At 45.3% G+C, this 19,140-nt stretch overlaps 2 protein-coding genes across 4 annotated transcripts in view; one reads left to right on the top strand and one right to left on the bottom strand.

Moving 5' to 3' along the window:
• Nucleotides 1–12,718, bottom strand: part of LOC308460393 (charged multivesicular body protein 3) — a 32,719-nt gene extending 20,001 nt beyond the window's left edge. The window contains exons 1-3 of one of the 3 annotated variants that reach the window (XM_080976733.1): nt 12,694–12,718; nt 11,547–11,825; nt 6,591–6,730 (exon numbers count right to left, since the gene is read on the bottom strand). In XM_080976733.1, the coding sequence (XP_080832859.1) occupies nt 6,591–6,730; nt 11,547–11,772 (366 nt within the window). In that variant the 5' untranslated portion in view covers nt 11,773–11,825; nt 12,694–12,718. Of the gene's footprint in view, nt 1–6,590; nt 6,731–11,546; nt 11,826–12,383; nt 12,518–12,693 lie in introns of those variants that run through there. The other 2 variants (XM_080976732.1, XM_080976735.1) reach the window with 2 other exon arrangements.
• Nucleotides 12,719–17,437: 4,719 nt separating this feature from the next.
• The window catches only part of RMND5A (required for meiotic nuclear division 5 homolog A), a 32,608-nt gene continuing 30,905 nt past the window's right edge, over nt 17,438–19,140 (top strand). The window contains exon 1 of the mRNA XM_080976848.1: nt 17,438–17,739. Within this exon, the coding sequence (XP_080832974.1) occupies nt 17,598–17,739 (142 nt within the window). The 5' untranslated portion in view covers nt 17,438–17,597. The remainder of the gene's footprint in view (nt 17,740–19,140) is intronic.

Below are 19,140 nucleotides of genomic sequence, written 5' to 3' on the forward strand. Positions count from 1 at the left end.
CCTTTCCTTCCACTCTGAAGTTTTAATCTGAAATCTTAGGCGCGGTACTGCGCCCAGAGCTCAGAAACTGCTTGCGCTAATGAAATTCCTGTTGCAAAATGTGCCTAGAACAATGGGAGTTTCGAGCACTGCATGTGAGCCGATTTCTCATGTATGCAAATGTGAAGGTCTGAAAAAACTGGGGAAACCTAGAATATCTGTGATAGGCCATGAATTAAACTGCCTTCTATTGCAAGTATAATCTGTTACATAAACTATTTCAAGCTAGGATTTTAGAATTTCATTGTCAATTTTGTTGGTAGGGCGTTCAAAATTTCAACGGAACTGTGAAATAATACCACCACATAGCCATAGCTGTCAACTTTTCCATTTTCTTGCGAGGAATCCTATTCAGAATAAGGGAATTTCCCTTTAAAAAAGGGAAACGTTGACAGCTATGCACATAGCTAAAACATTGTAAAAAAATATTGCTGCAGCAAACACAACAGAAAAGCTGGGGAAATTGTTTTTCTAATCAATTTATAGACTGCTTAACGTTACCAAACCACTAAACAGCTTACAAAGTAAATAAGTACAGTGGTGCCTCGCAAGACGAAAAGAATCCGTTTCGCGAGTCTCTTCGTCTTGCGGGTTTTTTCGTCTTGCGAAGCAAGCCCATTAGCGGTTTAGCGGATTAGTGCTACAGTATTAGCGGCTTAGCGGATCAGCTGATAAGCGGCTTAGAGATCAGCTGTTAAGCGGTTTAACGATCAGCTGATAAGCGGCTTAGCGATCAGCTGTTAAGTGGCTTAGCCATCAGCTGATAAGCGGTTTAGCAGCTTGGGAAAAAGGGGGGGGGAGGAAAAAACCCCCGCAGGAACTCGCAAGACATTTTCGTCTTGCGAAGCAAGCACATAGGAAATTCATTTTGCGAAGCACCTCCAAAACGGAAAACCCTTTCGTCTAGCGGGTTTTCCGTCTTGCGAGGCATTCGTCTTGCGGGGCACCACTGTAAATAGCAGCAATAATATTTAATAACCCTGTGTGACCAATACAGGAATACCATTTAAGATGTCCTGATGGAACAAGTTACTGCAGGATAAATAAGGACCACTTCAGATGCTAACACTAAAACATAGCTTAGCATTATGTTCATAAACCAAACTGAGCCTGAGCCTCGGTCTCACATACTCTTGCCATTCACATGTAAGGAGCAGATCAAAAGATTCCAATGAAGATGACTTGACAAACTCAGGAAATGTGGTTATTTTACACCAGCTTTCCTTAACCTGCTGCCCACCAGATGTTCTGGACACTGACTCCCATTATCCTTGACCATTGGATATGATCAAGCTGGGGCTGGTGGGAGTTGGGAGTCCCTGGGTAGAGAAGTCTGGTTTTGAACTCTCAAACTCTCTTGAGCTCTGGCCTCGGCCCAGTATACCTGAAGGAGCGTCTCCACCCCCATCGTTCTGCCCAGACACTGAGGTCCAGCGCTGAGGGCCTTCTGGCGGTTTCCTCGCTGCGAGAAGCCAAGCTACAGGGAACCAGGCAGAGGGCCTTCTCGGTAGTGGCGCCCACCCTGTGGAACGCCCTCCCATCAGATGTCAAAGAGATAAACAACTACCTGACATTCAGAAGACATCTTAAGGCAGCCCTGTTCAGGGAAGTTTTTAATGTGTAACATCTTAGTGTATTTTTTGTCTTTCTTGGAAGCTACTCAGAGTGGCTGGGGAAACCCAGCCAAATGGGCGGGGTACAAATAATAAATATTATTATTATTATTATTATTATTATTATTATTTATATTGTTTCAAACAAACCAGGATCAAACACTGATTTATAATTCTGGCCTTCTTTGGTGCTTCTGGGATGAACCATATAAACCTCAAATTCTTGCTTTTCATTTTTTAAAATTAAGCACCTAGTATTTTAGAAAACAGTAACACTTTATCTCTGCAACCAGGGCCAGCAGGACATAGCTGACATCCCTTGGTAAGCCTGAGGCTGTTTGAGATGCGTGGGGAGCAGCGATGACGGTATTTTCTTTAATTCTGTGCAATGCCACACCCCATGGCAGCCATGTTATGCCATGCTCCCCACGGAAGTCAATTTGCGACTGCTGCTCGCGGCACTTTCTCAAAACTCAAAATAAATAATAATAATAATAAATTTTATTTATATCCCGCCCTCCCCAGCCGAAGCCGGGCTCAGGGCGGCTAACAACAACAAAATGTGCTCGCCAGTCCGAAAAGCCTGAGGAGCCCTGGCTAAGGCACCAGCTAACCAACCATAGCTTCCCAACTTTGGACGTAATGGGGAATTCAGGCTGCTTTAAAACCAAAAGTGGATATTTCTGGCACGTGCCAGAGGAAACCAGGAGGAGTGTGCAAGCCCAAGGCTTGCTGTAATGGCTTGTTCACACAGCGATAAACTGCAGCTTCTGCCTAAATTGTCCCTTAGTATAATATTAATACAGATTATCATCCACTTGGGAATGTGGATTGATAAAAGCAGAAGAGTGGGGAGGATGAAAGGCAGGCGTTTGCTCTGCCTTACAGGCAAATTAAATGACATGACTGATCATGCATGAGTCACTGTGCCCTGCAGGTTCCACATACTTTTTGATTATTTTAGGAATGTGTCACGTGATTGAAAGCTGATTGGTCGAGTAATGATTTTAAGACTTCCTTTTAGATCTCTCATTTGATGCAGAGTGAAATGCGTCCCGACCTTGCAAAGACTTCTTCTGGATGAATTGCCGCCGCTGCTAAAATGGCTTAGCAGGAATGGAGAACGCAAACCAGAACACAGAGAAACCAACACTACATCCAGAAAGTTCAACATCCCGAAAAGCCATGATTACATCTCTCTCCAGAATAGAAAAAAACAACAACACAAGGCTGTTAAGAGGACAATGTGTTTTAACATAAAAAGAATCAACAAATGTTTGCCTCTTCGGTCACCATTCCAAAAGCTACATTAGGTGTCAGTCAACTGTCATTGTGCCAATTGAATACCACTGCAGTTTTATTCTTTGCACTGAATGAAGTTTCCCAACAGAAAGGCATCATTTATAAATGGGAGGAAAACAGATCTACTGTTACAGCCAGTTAATTATTTGCAGAACTGTTTCTGATGGTGTTTCCTGCTTGGCAGGGGGTTGGACTCGATGGCCCTTGTGGTCTCTTCCAACTCTATGATTCTATGATTCTTTTCAGCTTGCTACACAGTGTTCTAGTTGCACGCTATTGCGAAGTGAAGTTTTGCAAAGTGAATGCTTCTCTGGTTTTTAAACTTGGGAAATTTTCATCCCGATCCCTCAGAAGCACGTCCCACTGCTGTGTGAAGGGAAGGTATTTTAGAACTAAAAGCTCAACAGTTGCTGCTATCCCAGTTCTAAGAATCTCAAAAGTTATACTATCCTGATGGCAAAGAGCTGCCACATTAAAATATAGGGGAAATGTGAGCATCAAGGAGGTTTTGCTGTTCTGTACACAGTAGAAAGGGACGCGGGTGGCACTGTGGGTTAAACCACAGAGCCTAGGGCTTGCCGGTCAGAAGGTTGGCGGTTCGAATCCCCGTGACAGGGTGAGCTCCCGTTGCTCGGTCCCAGCTCCTGCCAACCTAGCAGTTCAAAAGCACAGCAAAGTGCAAGTAGATAAATAGGTACCGCTCCGGCGGGAAGGTAAACGGCGTTTCTGTGTGCTGGTCTGGTTCGCGGCTTAGTCATGCTGGCTACATGACCCGGAAGCTGTACGCTGGCTCCCTCGGCCAATAAAGCGAGATGAGCGCCGCAACCCCAGAGTCGGCCACGACTGGACCTAATGGTCAGGGGTCCCTTTACCTTTACTTTACACAGTAGAAATGATTTCAGGTATAGGCCCACAAAACACGACTATGCACACAGGTATAATTATTTAAAAAAAATAGTGGGACCTGCAACAAAATATTGCAGTGTATCCCCAACCTGTAAGAAGAGTGTTCTGGGCTTCAGTCTGCCTTGCTGTCTCCTGAGGGGCTGTTGGCATGCTGACAGCCTGCCAGCAAATGCATGGCAGCATCAATTTTATGAATGGAATGGTGGGGAACTCAGTGCTATTTTCATTACTGTTTGAACACTGGGGACTGCGCTAACAGCATTAAGAACACAAGGCAACCCCTGCTGGACTGGACGAAAAGCTTAACTAGCCCAGAATCTTGTTTTCTACAGTGGCCAACCAGATGGGAAGACCACAAACAGGACATGCATTTTAGCGTCATGCCACCAGGTCTCTCGACCATCGCAACTCAGAGCCACAGATAACTTACCCTACACAAATTTGCCTAATCTCCTTTTAAAGCTGCCTTAAATTGGTGGCCATTGCCAAATCTTGTGATAGTACATTCCATAATTTAACCATGAGCTTGTGCAAAGGTGTTTGTCCCATCCTGAATCTCCCAGATTTCCAAAACTTCCCAACTTTTTGCTAGCAACCTGCGTCTGAGAGGGCCTTTTGCGAAGGAATGCACTACAGAAGGAAATGGAGCAATAAAAAATGGGTTTATAAAACTATGAACAAAGATGCCCTCCAGTACAGTGTAAATTAAAGTTATCTGCACATGAGGTACACTGAAAAGAAAAATTGAAATGTGCCATAATAACACTAAAGAGTCTCTCTAAGCATGGAAATGACGAAAGGACCGTAAGAAAACGGGAAGCCCTCTCCCTATTTCAGCTGCTTCATCTTCATGAAAGACAAGATAGAAATAAAACTGGAAAAATCATGCCTTGCCAGCATTCCATCTTGAGTGTTTCAGGTGCCCTGTGTCTTCTGCTGCTGCAATTTTCTTACATTGAAAAGCAGGAAAAGGCAATAAGCCACAAACCTTTCCTACATTGTTATAGCCAGAATGACATAATGCAGCGGAATCTTAAAATAACACTGTTCAGGTGTTGGGAAGGATGGTTATTTTATAAGCTTCACCTGAAGTACCACTAGCCAATGTAGATGGAAGAAGACTGGTTTAGGGTGGAGGTAGGAAGGAGTAAAAGGGACGTGGGTGGCGCTGTGGCTTAAACCACAGAGCCTAGGACTTGCTGATCAGAAGGTTGGCGGTTCGAATCCCCGCGACGGGGCGAGCTCCCGTTGCTCGGTCCCTGCTCCTGCCAACCTAGCAGTTCAAAAGCACGTCAAAGTGCAAGTAGATAAATAGGTACCACTCCAGCAGGAAGGTAAATGGCGTTTCCGTGCGCTGCTCTGGTTTGCCAGAAGCGGCTTAGTCATGCTGGCCACATGACCCGGAAGCTGTACGCTGGCTCCCTCGGCCAATAAAGCGAGATGAGCACCACAACCCCAGAGTCGGTCACGACTGGACCTAATGGTCAGGGGTCCCTTTACCTTTAGGAAGGAGTAAAGTGTGCATCATACCTCACAGGCTGCTGGTGTTTGCATTATTACCATCAGAAACGTTTTGTAAAGGTTTGCGACAAAACATCTTTTCGAAGCGTCTTGAGTGAAATATGGCGCTTGGATGCTTTTAGGTAATACTGATTTTGTGTGACCCAGCTGCCACCCTAGAAAAAGGCAACTGAAAGCCAGCAGCTAAAAAACCCTTGCGCTAATACCCATTTACAGGGACAGAACAGAATTCCAGAACAAACATATCTCCAACTCAGTGGATGTGAGGCAAGGAGGAAAAGTTCACTGTAATGCGAATTCACACTGGCTCATTTGTGCTATACAACCCCTTGCACCTCATTAAAATGGGGAAACCAATTGTGAAGAATAATCCAGAGGAAAAGCTGTTACTGAGGCAGGATGCACAGGGAAATGTGAAACAGCACAAGCAAACGGTGATATAAAAATGAAAGGCCTTGAATGATTGACTGGAGTTAACGAACACCTTATCAGCGATTTTATGTACATTTACCTGGGAGCAAAACTCACTGAATTCAATGGGACTTACTCCCTAGTAAATGCGCACAGGATCAAGCAGCTAGCCTCTTTTCATGTGCAACAACTTAGTGGAAAACAAAGAATGGCATCTCTTTGATCCTAGATGAGTAGTACAGATTCTACTTACTCAAAGCAAAGCCATCACATTTGCAGCCCAATTTTAAGTACAGTGGTACCTCGGGTTACATACACTTCAGGTTACATACGCTTCAGGTTACAGACTCCGCTAACCCAGAAATAGTACCTCGGGTTAAGAACTTTGCTTCAGGATGCGAACAGAAATTGTGCTCCGGCGGCGCGGCAGCAGCAGGAGGCCCCATTAGCTAAAGTGGTGCTTCAGGTTAAGAATAGTTTCAGGTTAAGAACGGACCTCCGGAACGAATTAAGTACTTAACCTGAGGTACCACTGTATGTCTATTGCGAAGCAAGTCTTGCTTCAAGGGGGCAGGCTTTCCAGAAAATGTGTTTTGGATTGCAGCTTTAGTTGTGTAGTAATAATAATAATAATAATAATAATAATAATAATAATAATTTTACTGCCCATCTGACTGGGCAGCAATGTAGCATCATCTTCATGTATACCACACACTGCGCCTTTGGGATAAGTACACTACATGAAATGTGAACCAACTCAGGGGCTCGTTTCACTGTTAAAAATAATGTATTTAATACCTGCACTAGCCAGATACCATCCTTCGTATCTTCTACCAGCTCATAAAAGTGCATTTCCCCACTGAAGTTTGTGCTGGAAACAGACTCAGAGGCTTCCTCTTCCTTGAGAGCAGAATAAAGTTCGCCTTCCATCAGGTCTCCTATATAAACAAACAAAGGAACACACATTACAGTAAATGCCAAAGGTCGCAGTTGCCAAAAGGATTCCGGAACAGCAGCAGAATAGATATTGTTGGGAGACGGCTAACTACTTTTTAAGAGGAAAATCTACGAACATACAACATATGCTGCTTGTAAAGCAAACTCCAAAGTGATAAAGATTGCCAATGCTTTCAATTTGAGTTAAAATGCCACTCAGTTGCATAGTGGGGGAAGGTCATGTAAAATACAATTAGTTGGAACACCTACCGTATTTTCCGGCGTATAAGACAACTGGGCGTATAAGATGACCCCCCAACTTTTCCAGTTAAAATATAGAGTTTGGGATATACTCGCCGTATAAGACTACCCCTCTTCCAACGCACACCAAATAAAAATTTAAAAAAACCAGTCTCCAGTCCAGCTCAGAAATCCGCTCCACTTCCCAGTGGTTGGCGGCTTCTGGGGCCAATTTGCAAGCGTATTTCTGCTTTATCTAGAGAGCTTGGTGTCCTCTGATTTAATTTGCTGTCATTTTATCCTTTGGTGGGGAGTTGCTGCAGGAGCTGCTGCTGTAGCCGGCGTATAAGACGACCCCCGACTTTTGAGATTTTCCTGGGTTAAAAAGTAGTCTTATACGCCAGAAAATACAGTAAAGAGAAATATTTATTCTAACTTTAATTAAAGCAGACCATTTACGTAAACCAGCCCAAAGCTTTATAGGCAGCCCTTCAGTTTATGAAGGACTGAAGAGTTCCTGCAAATGCCTGATAAAATAAGGCAAACAATATATTGCTGCACCTGAAGCAATCCAAAACCTTGAGGGCTGGGGCAGCATAACTGCCAACAGTGCATGTCTCCAACTCAAACCTCATCGGATGGTCGCTGGCCACTGATCTCAGAGCCCCAGTCCCCATTCCTCTGCTACCAAAATACAGGGTAGATAACCTTTAAGGGTTGTTAGCAATGATTAGAGATATAATATACCCAAAGTGCACTCAAACTTAAATGCAATTATGTGGAAGCCCCATTGTGGGTAAAGGTAAAGGGACCCCTGACCATTAGGTCCAGTCGTGGATGACTCTGGGGTTGTGGTGCTCATCTCACTTTATTGGCCGAGGGAGCCGGCGTACAGCTTCCGGGTCATGTGGTCAGCATGACTAAGCTGCTTCTGGCGAACCAGAGCAGCACACGGAAATGCCGTTTACCTTCCCGCCGGAGCGGTACCTATTTATCTACTTGCACTTTGACGTGCTTTTGAACTGCTAGGTTGGCAGGAGCAGGGACTGAGCAACAGGAGCTCACCCCATCACGGGGATTCGAACCGCCGACCTTCTGATTGGCAAGTCCTAGGCTCTGTGGTTTAACCCACAGCGCCACCCGCGTCTCCCATTGTGGGTACTGGCCCATTAAAAAGCCTGCTCTCCCTAATTCTCCCACTTCTAGTAGTTACACCACCCCTCTTTTGAGCTGGTGTCGCTTGGGTCTGCAAGGTCCATGACACAATTTACCCATTTGCAGCAATGGCTGCCCAGAGTCAGAGAAGGCAACACGGGGTTTGGATTCCCCTAGCATGTAATGCGAAATTCCCTCTTTAGCCTGAAAGCTACAGAAACGCAGCGGGAAAAGAAAGAATCTGCATGCAGGTCCTTGGAAGGGGTTGAATATTATCGCCGAGCTGAAATAAGGGCAGTGTGAGCATTCTGCAAAAAAAAACTTTCTCCCGGAAAAATATACCCCACCTAATTTTGGTGATTCTTTGCAGGAAGCCCTGCAAAATGGAGCAAACAGGTTCACTCATTGAGAGTGAGTGTAGGAAGCACTGAAACGTTTAACAACTGACCATTTTCTCAATATGAAGCCTCAGTGCTTCTTTTAAGCAAGGATTTATTTCCAAGGCAATCATGTAATCCAATCTGATAATCAAGGTGAGAGCATCATATCATTGGGACAATGTAACTGCTAGCTGGTTAGGAACACTTAAGCTCCCTGCCCCCCCCCCTTTTAAAAATGGCAGCAAACTGTTTGGGAAAGAGTGTTTTTTTAAAAAAAAAATCAAAGAGAGGAGGTGTTCATTAAACTTCTCCCAAACCCTGCTTTCTGCCTTAAAAATGTATGGGGTGAAAATTCAGCATAGCTCCAGTTGGTTATTTCATTGCAGGGATAGGTGCCTGAGCCAAAGCCAAATATGCAGTATAAAATTATTGCACACCTATCAATCCCAGCTATTCCATGACGCTTTTACAAACGTTGGTGGATAAATTCCAGAAGAGAAACCAACCTGTAGGAGCAAAAACTAATATGCTGCGTAAGTGCTGAAATATCCTATTTTCATGATATGGGACGTTCTGCTTTTTTAAAATTTATTTTCTGACAATAGCATACCTTTTATAAGATGCAAACGCTTAAACTAAGTCAAAGGAGAAAAATGCACAACCAGAGCTTTGCTTGTTTTCACCAAAGCAATTCCTATTCAGTTTGGTTAAAAACTGGCTCTCTCTTCCATAGAAGGAACTGTGTCGCTCTTTTCTGTTCACATGGGCAACTTCTTCCAGCTCAAAACTCTGTTTTACTTGGAAATAAGTCTAAGTCCCATGGGGGATAGCCACATGCAAGTATGGTGTTTCAAGAGCTCAATGTGCACTAAAAAGATTTCCTTCTACTCTCATTTAACTTAAGTCTGCAAATATGAACATTAAATTTCCTTTAGGATTCTGTATTTTGTTTAGATCATCTGTAGTTTCCTCTCTTTACTTTTCTAATCTACTTCGTATCTTAGACATTTCTACAAAGGAGCCATTTCTTTTAAATGACCAAATTAGTTTTGTTCCAGTAGTCTTCTGAGAGCTTCCCTGCAACTCAATACATTACTGTGCAATCCCGTACATGCCCACTCAGAACTATGCCCCATTGAGTTCAACGGGTTTTACTCTCAGCTGAGTATAGGATTACAACCGAAGTGCTTACCAACCTCAGGGTGACTGTGTATGCATTGACATTTCGGCTCTGAAAGGAAGATGGGAGGTTGGGGTACAGAATGAAGGTGCTTTTCATTTTCTTCCCAAGCAAGGATGCATATCAACTGGTTGAAGCTATTTTCTTAAAGCTCAGTGTACTTTACCAGTTGAATGTACAAAGACAGAAGGGGTAGCACCACTGAATTCAATGGATCTTACTCCCAGGAAACAAAGCAATCGGGATTGCAGTCAATCTAATCCTAATTAAGTGGGCATTATGCTATGTACCACTGCTCGTGGCTGTATATTCATTTTATTATACCATGGATCAACACAGCTTCCTGCATGTTTTGAGTATCTGTGGAGGCACAGCTATGGATCCTCTTTGGGGTGTGTGGCCGTCATGCTGAGCTTCAGCACTTTGAATTTGGTAGAGTGGATTTATGAGAACCCCAAACCTCTACTATTCACTTTCACCAGATTCAGATGAACCAAAACATATTCAGATGAACCAATGCCTGGGATTAGTAAAGGACTGGAAGAGGGTCAATAAACTGAATCGTAGAGTTGGAAGCACCCCCAAGGATCATCTATTACAACTTCCATCATCCCTAGCTAACAGGACCAGTGGTCAGGGATGATGGGAATTGTAGTCTCAAAACATCTGGAAGGCCAAGTTTGCCTATGCCTGCTGCTAACCATAGATCAGATACAATTTCCTTGAGATGATCTCAAAAGGCTGAGGATTTCGATGGTTGCACACTGGTTAGCATAAAATAAGAGTTTGTACAAGCAGGTACACAAAGCAATTAGCCAGTCTTACTCATTTATCTCACCTGGCTGCACTTATTACTGTTTGGCGGACCAAAGCATTTATTCAACCAAAGAGCACCACTGTTATTATCTTTATAGACATATGACTTTCTGAAGGTGTTAACAGTCAGGTCAGAAATATGCTTACAATAAGGTATTTTTTATAAGATATTTGTTCTGAAGCAGCCAAACCTTCAACTTCTCACTCAGCAAACAAAAGCTAACACTGAGGCAAACCTTTGCCGTGCATTTCTCTGACATTATTTTACTTCCTTGAATACATAACAAGGCCTTGCTACTTGTCTGAAGCATATATTAAATTAATCGGCAAAACAGTGATCCTTTCTTTTCTGAACAATGTGTTGCACGAAAGATACAATCTTAATGCACACCTACAAGTGAGTAAACCTCATTAAGCTCAATGAGGCTTACTTCTGAACAAACACGCTTAGAATTGCGCTGTTTTAAATTACTTACGCACACTTGCTTGCATCAAGGCCAGTAAGATTTACAACCAAGGAAACATGCAGAGAATCTGATAGCCAGTATCTTAATAAACTTGTGACCTAACTTGTTACCCGTCCTAACAAAATGCCAGGCACTTTCTGATCAATGTAGAAGATCTTTCATGCTAGTTTTGGGTGCACGTCAAAACACCACATGCCACATTTCAAATTCTGATTCTTACTGGCATGTCTTAGATAAAGCCAGATATTACATCATGGTTCCTGATGATTTTCATCTGGACAACCCCCCCCCCCCCATCTCTCTGTTCTGTTGTATATTCCATGCTAGCCTGTTGCTGCCCTGTGCTTCTTCAAACATTGCCACATTTAAGCAATTCTCCATAAAAAGTTGGAAGGCATTCAAAGCGTGAGGTCACATCTGAGATTATTAAGCACATTTATTTAGTATTACTCCTTTCCCCTGCACACTCTCTATGACTGTACACAATAGAAGTTATTGCAATATAGATGCTTAATACAGTAAAGGGGGAACGGACCTATTCCGAAAGTTAAAATGCCAGCGAACAGACATTTTTTCTTACCTGACTTCTCAACCAGTTCCCTGACATCCTTCTTTTCCAGAAGCCCCGAGTAGCCGAGCCCCCTGCACTCCAAAATGGTCTTCAGCTTCTTGAAGCTGAGCGCCACCGGGTCCACCAACTGGGTGGCGAAGAAGCCCGTCTCGTACCACACAATGGCCTCGAAAAACCTGGCCAGGATGAACAGGACCAGAAAATAAAGAAGCAAGAAAAACAGCTTCAGCCACATCTTTCCTCCGCGCGGGGGGCTCCTGACTCTCTGCGGAGAGAGCCAAGTCAGTCCTACAAAAAGAAAGAGAAAAAAGAGAAATGTCTGGAGGGAAGGAAAAAAAGGGGAGCAGATATCCACATACCCCAAAACAACAACAACAACACAACCCCCCGTTTGGTTGCTACTGTCAAAGAGTCCCTTCCCCATTATCCCCTCATTCTTATGAAAAGACACAATGGCGGTGGGGTGGGGTGGGGGGGAGAGGATAACACCCACTCGCCTAGAGGGAACCCGGATATGGGGTGGGGAAAAAGAAGAAGCACCCCTTTAATATAGGGCACCCCATCATTTTAGGGAGGCAGTGTGTGTAGGTGGGAGCTGGGTATTTGTGGGGTGCTGAGGAGAACCAAGTGAGAAAGGTCTCTTAGGAGGGCGAGGAGGCGGCTGGGGGGTGGAAATAATTTGGGGTGGGGTGGGGTGGGCTCGCCCCCCAACCAGGAAACCATCTCATTCGGGGCGCACGAGGCGGGGTGGCGCTGGTTTGGGGGGTGAGAGAAGCCTTCAGGGGGTCGGGCAAGGACGGGGCTCGGCCGGCCAAGGCGCCTCCTCCTCCTCCTCGCTTGTTTTACCCCGTCCCGGGCAGGCAGGCAGGCAGGCGGCGGCCCTATTCTTGTCGGGGCCGCCGCGGGCGGTGCTGCTCCTGCTGCTGCTGCGCTCGGGCTTCTCGGCGCGCCGCCGTCGTCGTCGTCGCCTCTCCGCGGCGGAGCAGAGCCCGGGCCGGAGGAGACATAACAAGTGACGTCGCGCAGCCGCGGCCGGCAGCCGAGGGAGGAGGAGGAGGAGGAGGAGAGGGCGGCGCGACGGTTCCGCCAGGCCGGGGTGGGGTGGGAGAAGAATCCGGCCCCGGCTCCCCCCAAGGCGGGCTCAGCGCTCGTTTACCTTGGGAAGGTCCATTGCCGGCGAGCGCGCGCGCAAAGGCCCGGGTCGGGCTTTCCCCTCCTCTCTCTCCTCCCCACCAAAAAGGATGCTGCCTGCCTGGGTTGGCTTTCGCCGCCGCCTCTTTTCTTTTTCGGAGGCGCCCGCTCTCTCGCAGGTTTTGGCTCCTCGGGAGAGAAAGTCGCGCTGGGTTTAGGATCTGGGTGAAACGGGTTCCCCCGGGGTAGACTCTGGCAAGAAGGATTTGTGTTGGGGTTGTTTTTTTTCTTCTCCCCCCAACTCTGGGATATTTGGCCGAAATTTGCACCACCCGTTGAGAAGAAAGGTGCGCCTTCTGTTTGTCAAGCGGCCCTTGGGGGTCCTCGGGGTGAAGGCAGCGCCGGATTTACGTATAAGCTAAACAAGCTATAGCTTGGGGCCCCCCCAAAAAATTAAATGAAAATTTTAATATTAATATTTGTTGTTGTTTAGTCGTTTAGTCGTGTCCGACTCTTCGTGACCCCCTGGACCAGAGCACGCCAGGCGCTCCTGTCTTCCACTGCCTCCCGCAGTTTGGTCAAACTCATGCTGGTAGCTTCGAGAACACTGTCCAGCCATCTCGTCCTCTGCGTCCCCTTCTCCTTGTGCCCTCCATCTTTCCCAACATCAGGGTCTTTTCCAGGGAGTCTTCTCTTCTCATGAGGTGGCCAAAGTATTGGAGCCTCAGCTTCAGGATCTGTCCTTCCACTCAGGGCTGATTTCCTTCAGAATGGAGAGGTTTGATCTTCTTGCACTCCATAGGATTCTCAAGAGTCCTCCAACACCATAATTCAAAAGCATCAATTCTTCGGCGATCAGCCTTCTTTATGGTCCAGCTCTCACTTCCATACATCACTACTGGGAAAACCAGAGCTTTCACCATACTGACCTTTGTTGGCAAGGTGATGCCTCTGCTTTTTAAGATTCTGTCTAGGTTTGTCATTGCTTTTCTCCCAAGAAGCAGGCGTCTTTTAATTTCGTGGCTGCTGTCACCATCTGCAGTGATCATGGAGCCCAAGAAAGTAAAATCTCTCACTGCCTCCATTTCTTCCCCTTCTATTTGCCAGGAGGTGATGGGCCAAGTGGCTATGATCTTAAGTTTTTTTCATGTTGAGCTTCAGACCATATTTTGTGCTCTCCTCTTTCACCCTCATTAAAAGGTTCTTTAATTCCTCCTCACTTTCTGCCATCAAGATTGTGTCATCTGCATATCTGAAGTTTTTCTTAATTGTATTTCAGTTGAACAATTACTTCGATAAAATACATGTTTTGTTATGTGCAAATGGCTTTGGATGCTTATTTGGTCCATAAATTACCATATAGCATACATTCAACACAAAAAATAGCAACAATTTGTTGTTGACACAGGACAGCTGGACATATAAAGGGCCCCATTACCTTCAGTAGCTTAGGGCCTCATCAAACCTAAATCTTGCCCTGTGTGAAGGGTGGTATACAGATTGAATAAGTAATCCTTCTTGTTCCTTTTTAAACAGGCCTTTGGTTGATCAGATTTACATCCTATGCCCTTTTAAAATGTGTGTTTGGGGGGGGCGGGGGCGTCTATTGGGTTATTGTTTTTATTCTTATTACATATTTTGTGGTTTTACATCTTGCTTTTATTCTGTGAACCGCTCTGAGACACCCCCCCCCCCAGCTCCTCCTGTGATTTTGTAGTGCAGCTAAGTGGATGAGACTTTGCAGGTTGTAGGCATTTAGGTCAACTGCCCTGGGGTCTTCAGGTGAAGGGTGGTATACACATTTAATAAATATAACAACAACAAGAAAAAGAAGTCTTCCCACTGTCTTTAGAAACCTAGTTACAGAAGGTGTGAAATTTTGTAGTGCAGCTTAGTGAATAATAAGACTATGCACATTAGTACACATAAACCTATGGTCTAGAAATGGAGGTTGGTTTATGCAGCCCAGCTCCCCATAAAGATCCCTTGAGGTCCTCTATCGGTCAGAGAAATAAACAGAGCCAACAATCAAGTATAAGAACTATTACACTTGTCGTTTAAGTTCTATTGAATCTAAACAGGGTGACCTGCAAAGCAGACACACCCCATGCTCATTTATTTTCAGTGTGACATCACAATTTATTTGATATACACACTTCTGAGTAGACTTGGTTAGCTATGAACCAAGAAGTCCAGAATTCAATTTCCTCTCCAAGTTGCCTTAGGCCAGAGTTGGGAAAACCTGTGATCCTTCAGATGTTGTATTTCAACTTGGCCGTGGCCAGTGAGAAAAGGTGATGGAAACTGAAGGACAACAATGTCAACAGGTTCCCAATCACTGTAGCATGACGTGCACCATCTACAATATGGGGATAAGAATACAGATCTATCTTACACGGTATGTGAAGCTTTGAAAGTACTGTTAAAAGATGCATGCATTTGCCACCAACATCTAGAATGTCCAATATCCAGTATATAAAATGTTAACAGTTTCCCAACCCATTGGGATATTGGCAATGCTATTTTTCAAGAAAAAGAGGTGCCGGAGCTCACCACAAACACCTCCCTCATTCTCTTAGAATGGCAATGGTACCCACCTGAGAGAAGCTGGACCTGAGTTCTGGCGAGTTCCAGTTGAAAAAAAAAATCCCTGGATATTGGCATGTGACAGGGTCATGGACTGTTTTACCTTGAGATCATCTGGTGCTATCAACATTTTGCAAGAATAGGCTCTAGGCTCAGGAAGCCAGGAATCTGTATTCCTGTATTCCAGGAACATTGCTGTATTCCTGTACTCCAGGAACATTGCTGTATTCCTGTATTCCAGGAACATTGCTAGGTAGGATTACTTGCCTGCAATGCTTTTCAGTTTTTGTTTTTCAGTATGCTACTCAGGGGTTGGTCTAAGAGTGTTCCACCCAATCATTCTCTCATATATATATATATATATATATATATATTCTAAAAAAGACACCTCTTGTGGCTGCACCACACAGTTTAAATGAATCCATCCTTAAGTAGTCTCTCATTAATAAGAACTGCCTTCTAATTAAAGGGGGGCAAAGATGCTGATTGTGCATTTTATTTTATTTTGTTTAAGCTGTTTGGAGGTCTACTGTCAGGCAGAAAAGCGGGATACAAATATTTTAGATTTTATTTAGAGTCCTGAGAACTTAAGCTACAGGTTTTGACTCAGATGACTGGGGCAGTCCAACAGCAATATCAAGTTCTGTGGATCAACCTGCCAGGTGCAGGTGTTATTGTAGCTGGTTTACCCGTGCAAAGAGGTGCTCACACAAGTAGTCTTAAGACTGCAATCCATATACATGCATTACTACGGAGGAACACTAGGGAAAGTTATAAGTAAGTTGGTTTAGGATTTAATCAAACCTTGTGTGAGAATTTTCACAGAGGAGAATGAAAGGCGTTGGCTTCTTCTGCAATGGTAAAAAAGAAGTTTGCATCCCTTGCCAATCCTGCTTTTGCCTCCAGTCGATATTCCTCATCAGTTTAGACGGCAGACCAAAATGTTTCTCTGTTACCCAGGTCTTTAGCTGAATGAACATTTTGTGGGCTCTTGGATGTGTTTTTGGGAAGGATGCTAATAGTTTGTTGGTTATTTTATTATGTATTTTGTATTTTCATTTTGTATTTTTATGCTGTGATGCGCGCTGTGATCTTATGAAGGGCAGTATACTAATTTAAGAAATAATAAAAATATTAACAGTCCCCTTCTGCGTATTTTCTAAAGAGCCATGACAGCATGTAAAGAAGAACAAGAAGATACAATCTTTGCAAGCATTTATACATTTGTAAAAACGACAACAACGAAATTAGGAGCTCGTTGGGCAGCTAAGAGTCCCAGACGCAGAACCAGCAGGTTTAACAACTCACAGAAAAACAAATAATCACGTGATGACCTATACGTAGCCGACGCGCGACGGAAGTCGGAGCCATGGCAGGAGGACCCCCAAAACGCTACTTCCGCTTTCCCTATCTGTTTACCTATGACATCTCATGGTAAACAAACCCGCCCCCTCCTCTCCCCACCCTCAAAAAGGGGATAACCGTACTGCCTGATTTGCCTGTTCAAAGAGGCTGCTTTCATACAGGCCCTGCCCAACCTGTGTTTATGCAGAAATGACAAAATGCTTGTTTGGGAGTCTCAAGAAGGCTTATGAGAGGAAACGACAGTCTGAGGTGTCTAAGTTGCTGCCTGAACGCACCTCGACTGCTTTCAAACGGTAAAAACAATAGACATAATAATACAGACTTACACAAAGCTTCTAATTTCCGAGTTCCCTTTAGCGCCTTTTTTTTGTCTCGCTGAGACAGAAGTGACAGTTGTCGATAAAAAAGGCGGAGAACGCTGCACATACACAGCGTTCTATATATATTTACTCGCCAAACCGACATATCCCTTCCCCACCCCCAACTTGGAATAAGACCTACATTACAAAGCGCGAATTCCTGTAAGAGGCAGCGCTTTGAAGGAGCGAGGAAGAGCCTGGCGGCTCATTTCCCTCCGCTTGAGCTCTTCCTGAGCTGCCGCTTCCGCCTCGGGAAAACCAAGCAAAGGAACCCAGCAAGTTTCACCCTCGTCTGCGTCGGCGCATGCGAGCTCCTCTGCACTCTTTTCCTACATCTACGCACGCGCAAGCCTTACCCAATCACGCGGGCGCTCCTCGAGGACCCCGCCTGGGCTGCCTCGAGCAATCGCCTGCGCCGCAGTTCCAACCTTCCGCCGGGGAGGACCCCCCTCCTCCTCCCCCGGTCCGTCCGGCGCGCTGCCTGCAAAAACAACAAGCCTCCCTCCCTCACACGGCGCAGGTTCTCCTCGGCCCGGTCGGTGGGGCCGCCGCCTCCGCCGTCGTCCGGTGGGGCCAAGGCCGGGCAGCAGGGGCCTGGGGTGGCCGGGCGGAAGAGGCGATGGACCAGTGCGTGACGGTGGAGCGCGAGCTGGAGAAGGTGCTGCAGAAGTTCTCGGGCTACGGGCAGCTGTGCGAGCGGAGCCTGGAGGAGCTGATCCAGTACGTGGCGGGGCTGCGCCGGGAGATCCTCCAGAGCGAGAGTATGTCCGTAAGAACCAGGCGCTTGCCTTTTCTCTAAGCAGCAGGCAGGCAGGAATCCGGCAGGTGAAGCTTTCCTTACCCCCCCCCCAATCCCACTGAAACTGAATTTTTTAAATATTTTTTTTATTAGTTTTTTTAACATATCGTTTTCAACAGTAATTAAACATACTTTTACATCTTATTCAAATTTTTGACTTCCATTTTTGACATCTTATTCAAATTTTTGACTGTCTGGAAACTGAATTTCGACTCCCTTTGAGGAAAGTGCCTGCCACAGAGTTTTCCGACACCACTTTGGGCGCTTTGTTGTTGTTCTTTGGGGGGAAATACAGTGGTACCTCGGGTTAAGTACTTAATTCATTCCGGAGGTCGGTACTTAACCTGAAACTGTTCTGAACCTGAAGCACCACTTTAGCTAATGGGGCCTCCTGCTGCTGCCGTGCCGCCGGAGCACAATTTCTGTTCTCATCCTGAAGCAAAGTTCTTAACCCAAAGTACTATTTCTGGGTTAGCGGAGTCTGTAACCTGAAGGTACCACTGTATTACATTACAGTGCCAGATTTAGGTATGTATAAGTTAAAGAAGGTATAGTTTAGGGCCCCACTCTCTTGGCGCCCCCCCCCCCCCAATTAAAGGATAAACAACAACCTGGATGCGGGTGGTGCTGTGGGTTAAACCACAGAGCCTAGGACTTGCCGATCAAAAGGTCGGCAGTTCGAATTCCCATAATGGGGTGAGCTCCCGTTGCTCGGTCCCTGCTCCTGCCAACCTAGCAGTTCAAAAGCACGTCAAAGTGCAAGTAGATAAATAGGTACCGCTCCGGTGGGAAGGTAAACGGCGTTTCCGTGCACTGCTGTAGTTCGCCAGAAGCGGCTCAGTCATGCTGGCCACATGACCTGGAAGCTGTAAGCCAGCTCCCTCGGCCAATAAAGCGAGATGAGCGCTGCAACCCCAGAGTCGGTCACAACTGGACCTAATGGTTAGGGGTCCCTTTACCTTTTATTACATTACAGTGGCGGATTTACGTACGTATAAGTTAAAGAAGCTATAGTTTAGGGCCCCACTCTCTTGGCGCCCCCCCAAATTAAAGGATAAACAACAACCTGGATGTACATTTCCTAAATACAAGATAAAAAGCAAATAAAATAAAAACCTACACACAGCAACAGTATTTTGTGTTGTGTATGGACCTATTAGGTCCATAAATTACCATGCAGCATATATTCAACACAAAACAACAGCGACAATTTGTTGTTGACAAAGGACAGCTGTTTATATAAAGGGCCCCATTAGCTTCAAGAGCTTAGGGCCTCATTAAACCTAAATCGGGCCCAGCGCACATATCATGCAAGGGGAAAGAAACCCTGTAAGTCTACTTGAAGGAAAGCTTCCAACTGCCG

Source organism: Podarcis pityusensis (genome assembly GCF_964106645.2).
Source record: "Podarcis pityusensis genome assembly, chromosome: 13".
Lineage (NCBI taxonomy): Eukaryota > Metazoa > Chordata > Lepidosauria > Squamata > Lacertidae > Podarcis > Podarcis pityusensis.